Here is a 6290-nt window from a genome sequence, read left to right as displayed (position 1 = left end):
GAGTTTTAGCCGTTATGCTGCCCGTTTGTATTTTGATGTGAGAAAATTTTTAGCGGACAGTTTTCTGACAAAATTTTCTGTATTGTGTTATTTGGTGTTTATGGACATAAACTAACTCGTGTATATGTATTTCTCAGGAGAAAAGGAGAAAGAGAAGGTTCAGTGATTAGATAGCTGAACACCTTCTCGTTTGCTGGTATTTGGTGAGTGGGACTAACTGGAGAATATAGTATATTGTAGCATGTTATATTATGATTGCCATGCTTGTTAGATATACTTATTGTTGTGATTAGTTAGTACCTTGTGATGACTGCATGTTAGTTGATGCTTGTCTGCTGGAGCCCAGTGCGTCCCTATCTTGTGGTAGCCTAATTCGATAGGAGAGATCAACCTGCGGGTTGGGTTCCTCATGTGGTAGCCTATTTGCATCCGTGTAGTATATGTTTGAATGACGCGTACGTCGCGTGTGGATGATTTATGCAGCACGGTATGTAGGAGGAACTTCCTGTAAACCCCAGCCCGATCAACTGGAGGTTAATGGTTTGGCCGAACCGCCGGAGTCTCTGTAGACTGCACTACTGGGTGATGTTTGTGTGTTAGACTACGTGACTTGATTAGTATAACACTTGTGTATGCTATGGCCTGTAGTTAGTCGTACTCACTTAGCTTCGTGCTAATTCCCCTCCATCTCCTCCCTGCAGGTTATTAGCTTTTGTAGATTATGCTTTTGGGGAGAAGACGGGCTTGCGATGTTGTGTTTGACAATGAAGAAACTCTGATGTGTCTTTTCTGTTAAAACTAAATTTTGTTGTAATGTCACGTGACACCAGATGTATTAGTTTAATGCTAGCTGTCAAATGTTTTGGATATGTAAATATTATATGTTTATGTTATTATAATGGTTCAATTAATATAAATGCTTCCGCCACGTATTTAAAAAAAAAAATCAGCGGTGTCACAATACACATACAACATTAAAAAAAAAAAAAAGGGAAAAAAACTCATTGACAAACCAACGAAAAACAACTCAAGTCAAACACAAACCTAAAAACCTACACAAACTTACCAAACCAAAAAAAAAAAAAAAAAAAAACACCCATGCCAACAGCCGAACCAACGCAAGCAAAAAAAAAAAAAAACAAACATAACCAAAAACAAACACAAACACCAAAAACCTACTCGTCTATTCTAATTCTAGTCATCCACGTAATCCTATCAGAAGTCATGTCCTCGGACAATAAAAGCTCCTTCAAGTCCATCTTTATTCTATCCTCCCACCTACGAGTGGGTCTACCCCTTCTCCTTACACCGTCAACCGTAAGTGCCTCGACTCTCCTAACAGGGGCAGTAAGAGGTCGCCTCCTCACATGCCCAAACCAGCGAAGCCGTCCTTCTCTTAGCTTATCAGAGATGCTTCTAACTTCTAGGTTCTCCCTGAAAACACTATTTGGAATCATATCCAACATGGTTTTACCGCAAGTCCACCTAAGCATTCTCATCTCTGCGACCTCCATCCTTCTCTCTTGCGCCTTCGTCATAGGCCAACACTCTGAACCATATAACATGGCCGGTCTAATTGCCACCTTGAAGAATTTCCCTTTCAGCTTAAGGGGGATCTTCTTGTCGCATAAGACCCCAGTCGCTGACCTCCACTTCAGCCACCCTACCTTAATACGGTGCGAAACGTCTTCGTCAATCCTCTCCGATTTGTGGAGCACCGAGCCTAGGTATCTGAACGAGGTTTGTGGATGCAAGATCTGGTCTCCAATGCAGATGTTCACTCCAACCTCTTGAGCATCGTCGTTCCTATCGAAATCACATCTAAGATATTCCGTCTTTTGTCTACTAATTTGTAGGCCATTACTTTCTAAGGCCACCCTCCATTGCTCTAATCTTCTATTAAGCTCCTCCTTGGATTCTGAAACAAGCACGATATCATCGGCAAAAATCAAGCACCAAGGGATGCACTCTTGTATCCCTCGAGAAAGCTCGTCAAGGATCAAAGCGAAAAGAAAAGGGCTAAGGGCCGACCCCTGATGCAGGCCCACTTCTATTGGGAAAAATTCAGTATTTCCCACAGGCGTTCGAACACAGGATTTAGCCCCTTCATACACGTCCCTAATAACACAGATATATCTACTCGGGATACTTCTACCATTAAGGGTCTTCCAAATCAAATTTCGTGGAACGCAATCGTATGCCTTTTCCAAGTCTAAGAAAACCATCTCTAGGTTCTTTTTTTTTTCTCTATACTTCTCCATAAGGCTCCTAATAATATGAATTTCCTCTATCGAAGAGCGCTCCGGCATGAAACCAAATTGGTTCTCCGACACATTCGTTACGCGTCGAAGTCTAGTCTCAATCACTCTCTCCCAAAGCTTCATAGTGACTAAGTAATTTTATGCCTCTATAGTTACCGCAAATTTGCGCATCCCCCTTGTTCTTATAGATGAGGATAGTCTCGCTCAGTCTCCATTCCATAGGCATCTTAGAGCTTCGAAACATCTTGTTGAAAAGGCAAGTCAACCACCTAATACCATCATCGCCAAGGCACCACCATGCCTCAATAGGGATCTGGTCTGGTCCAACAGCTTTATTTCTCCCCATCTTATGTAGTGCCAATCTTACTTCCTCATGATTGATCTCCTCACAATCCCTGTTGATCTGGAATTGTTCTATATCAGCTTCTTGCAGATCTTCGTGATGCTCGGGTCTTCCTCCAACGAAGAGAGATGAGAAATACTCTTCCCATCTTTTCCTAATTTCGTCCTCCTTTACTAAAGTTTTACCAGCTTCATTTTTGATAAACTTGATGTTATCAATATCCCTGCGCCTTCGCTCCCTAGCTTTGGCTATCCTGTATATATCATTTGCTCCCTCTTTGGAGTCAAGCTTCCTATACAGATCTTCATATGCCTTTTCTTTTACCCGGGCTACAGCCTTCTTAGCTTCTCTTTTGGCTTCTTTATATCTCTCTTCAACCCTGGTTCTATCCGTCGAAGTCCCCTCTTGGCAAGTGATAAGCTCCCTGAACCTTAGTTGCTTAAGCGCGACTTTGCTTTAAACCTCATCACTAAACCACCATGATTCTCTATCAGTCTTATGTCCCCTCGATGTTCCTACTGCCACACCTAAGGCTTCCTTGGCAACCTCTCTAATGGTGGACGCCAGACAAATCCACATCTGATCCGCATCATCATTCGGTGTCATTTCTACTGATGCATTAATTCTTTCTACAACCGATGTTTTGAAAGTCACCGCCTTCTCTCCGATCAGCTTCTTCCACAAGATCTTAGGTTGGATGGGCCTCACACTCTTGGTAACACATCTCCGAAGAGCCAAATCCATGACCAACAATCTGTGCTGGGAGGAGCATGTCAAGTCAGTCAGTACCTTACAGTCTCCACAAGTCCTAAGATCCCCTTTGCGAAGTAGCAAATAGTCAATCTGGGTACTATGGCCCCCGCTATGGAAAGTTGCTAACTGAGCATCCGTCTTCTTGAAAAATGAATTTGCAACAGCCAAATCGTGTGCAACAGCAAATTCGAGGATAGAGATCCCTTCCTCGTTTCTTATTCCGAACCCAAAGCCCCCATGGGCTCCCGCATATCCCTCGACATCAGTTCCTATATGACCATTGAGGTCTCCACCAATAAGTAATCGATGTTCCTGAGGGCACATCCTCATAACCTCGTCTAGCGATTCCCAGAAGTGTCTCTTTTCAGCTTCTCCAAGGCCCGCATGAGGTGCGTATGCACTAATGACCTTGTAAGTCACCTCCTGGATAACTAACCTAACCGACATAATCCTATCGCTCCGTCGGTCTACATCCACAACATTCTCATTATAGGGTGGTCCTATAATGATTCCAACCCCGTTTCTAGCTACTCTCGATCCCGAGAACCACAACTTGTAGCCATTGGTCTTGACCGCCCCTCGACCCTTCCATCTAGTCTCCTGGACACACAAAATGTCCACTTTACGTTTACGTAAAGTCTCAACAAGTTCATATCGTTTTCCGGTTAAAGTACCCACATTCCAACTACCCACTCTAATTCTAACCGGCTTCGCTATCCTATTGCCACTTCTAGGCCCTATAAACCTACCCGCCCCAGAACTAGGAGGACATGACCTTAAGTAACCATGATATAGTCTAGAGTCTATCTTATCTAAAAAACAAAAATAGATAAATACAAAATAGATAATACAAAAAATAAATATAAAGTCCCGTAGATAGGACAGGATTAAGCTAAAAAACAAGTAGAATCGGGAAAATATAGAAATAAAGTATCAAGAAGAACCCAAAGGGTCTAGCCTCGAAGAAGAGGACACAAAAATCAAATAAAAACAGTAACCAAAGTAACTCGAAAATAAAAGCACAAAAAAGTATAAGATAATAATAGAAGGAAAAAAATAGAAACAAAAATAAATAAAAGGATACAGATTCAAAAGAAATCAGGATCGAATATATGAGAAACAGATAAAAATATACGTAAAGAAAAAAGAGCAGGTCAACAGAAAGCAGATACCCAAGGATAATTAATACTCCGTAATAAAGATAATTAATATATAATTGGTTATAGTATAGTAGAATTAATAATAAAAATGGCAGTTGAAACAACAAAACACAGTAAGTTTGAGGTAGAAAACGAACACTAGCGGCGGTACTTGACGGCAGCGGCGATACACGGCGGCCGTCAGCGGCGGCAGAGGAGTTGCTGTTGCAGTTCAGATTTGAGTATATCCCTGCGCTGCTTGAGTCCTAGTTGCGTTGACGGCACCCTCTTAATGGAAAGACCTGAAAAAAGCAAAAAAGTAGACCGGACAAATATTCCGGCGAGTTAGCCGTGACGGCGCGTGGATGCGCGTGGAGCGCGTGTGCCAACAATCACCGAAAAAAAGAATACGATTAGAATCTGCTAGTTAATTTGGGTTTAATGGAATGGGTCTCTGCTTCTAGTTCGGTTTGAATTAGGAGCAATCGTCAAATTTAGTTTTGGGTTATTTTGAGTTTTGGGATGCAAGATTACAGAGAAAATAAAACGGTCGGGAGGAGAGAGAGAGAAGTCTTTAATTATTAACCATAATGTATATCATATCATATAATTATAATTAAACAATACATATATCTCTCACAAACATTAATACGATAAACAAATCTTGAATAGGATAACAAAGCGCACTCGATCTTTTCCTGGCTGCACATCAAAACCCCACAACAATTTCACATCATTAAAAATACAACCAAGATCGAATTGATTATAACTGTCCGTCTACGGTCCAAAAACCTCTACAAAAAATGAGTTTTGGAACCAGTTTTTAGGGCCTTTGGAACCGGTTTTAAAAGAGGTTCCTATCACTAGGAGTTCCAAAAGTAGAAAACCGGTTATAAAACAGGTTCCTTACAGTTTCCTTTGTCTAACTTTAGAAACCTGTTTTTTTTCGTAGAAAGAGGTTCCTATACTTGATTAAAGAGACCTCTTTTATTTAAAAACCGGTTTCTATGTGTTTTTTTTTTTAAATACTAATTTGTTTCCTAATTCTTAGTAGTTTTATAAGAAAAACAAGTTCTTGCTACAAACTTATAAACGTTGAGAACCAAACCATATTGATGTTTAATGATAAACTTATATGTATATATACCAATACAGTTGCATATTAATATCAATAATCTTGATAAGATTATGAATTCAAGTATACAAAAAATGTGGATCTGAAACACACGAGTAAACTACTACTTGTAATAAAAAAGATAGTGTTTGATGGCTTGAAGAGCTGCTTCTTGACGGCCTTGGAGTTTGAGCCAAATTTATTTCAACTTCGAGTTCTTCTTGTTGCTTGATGGCTTTTTGCTCAAGGGTTGATGCAATATTACCTACACAAACAAGTGACGAAATATTTAAATATCACAACCAAATAAGTAAGTAAACAGAGTGGTGTTACATAACAAATATTAAAGAAAACTTAAGAGAAAGATTAGAACGTGTGGTGGAGACAATGGGTTTTTATCGATGATTATCTATCACTGAGAGAGTAAGTTTTAGCAATGTTTTAATACCCGAGTTCAAAATAATACTCATGTACTACTTATCCAGAGTAATACTTCTCATAAATAGTATAGAACGAGGGTTTCTAAGAATTAATCACATAGCAATTTTTCTTTTATGAAGAGGTGGAAGTAGATGACTAGATGGAGATGGTAGAGGGCTGAGTAAGGGTTTTAGATCTTAGTCCAAACTAGTTTTGGAGCCCTCGTTTCGCGCCGGGGGCTCCGTTTTGAATGCGAGTAA

The 6290-nt window shown here is 40.2% G+C and overlaps 1 protein-coding gene across 1 annotated transcript; it reads right to left on the bottom strand.

The window, feature by feature from the left end:
• Nucleotides 1–1001: 1001 nt before the first annotated feature.
• LOC139852776 (uncharacterized) lies at nucleotides 1002–6080 on the bottom strand. The gene is made up of 8 exons (XM_071842109.1): nucleotides 6077–6080; nucleotides 5701–5875; nucleotides 5137–5198; nucleotides 3067–4169; nucleotides 2418–3006; nucleotides 1635–1918; nucleotides 1317–1529; nucleotides 1002–1052 (listed from the first exon to the last, which is right to left on the bottom strand). The coding sequence occupies exons 1-8, from the start codon at nucleotides 6078–6080 to the stop codon at nucleotides 1002–1004; spliced, it is 2481 nt and encodes an 826-aa protein (XP_071698210.1).
• Nucleotides 6081–6290: the final 210 nt, after the last annotated feature.

This window comes from Rutidosis leptorrhynchoides, chromosome 1 (assembly GCF_046630445.1).
Source record: "Rutidosis leptorrhynchoides isolate AG116_Rl617_1_P2 chromosome 1, CSIRO_AGI_Rlap_v1, whole genome shotgun sequence".
NCBI classification, from domain to species: Eukaryota; Viridiplantae; Streptophyta; class Magnoliopsida; order Asterales; family Asteraceae; genus Rutidosis; species Rutidosis leptorrhynchoides.
This window is presented reverse-complemented; position numbering and strand designations above follow the sequence as displayed.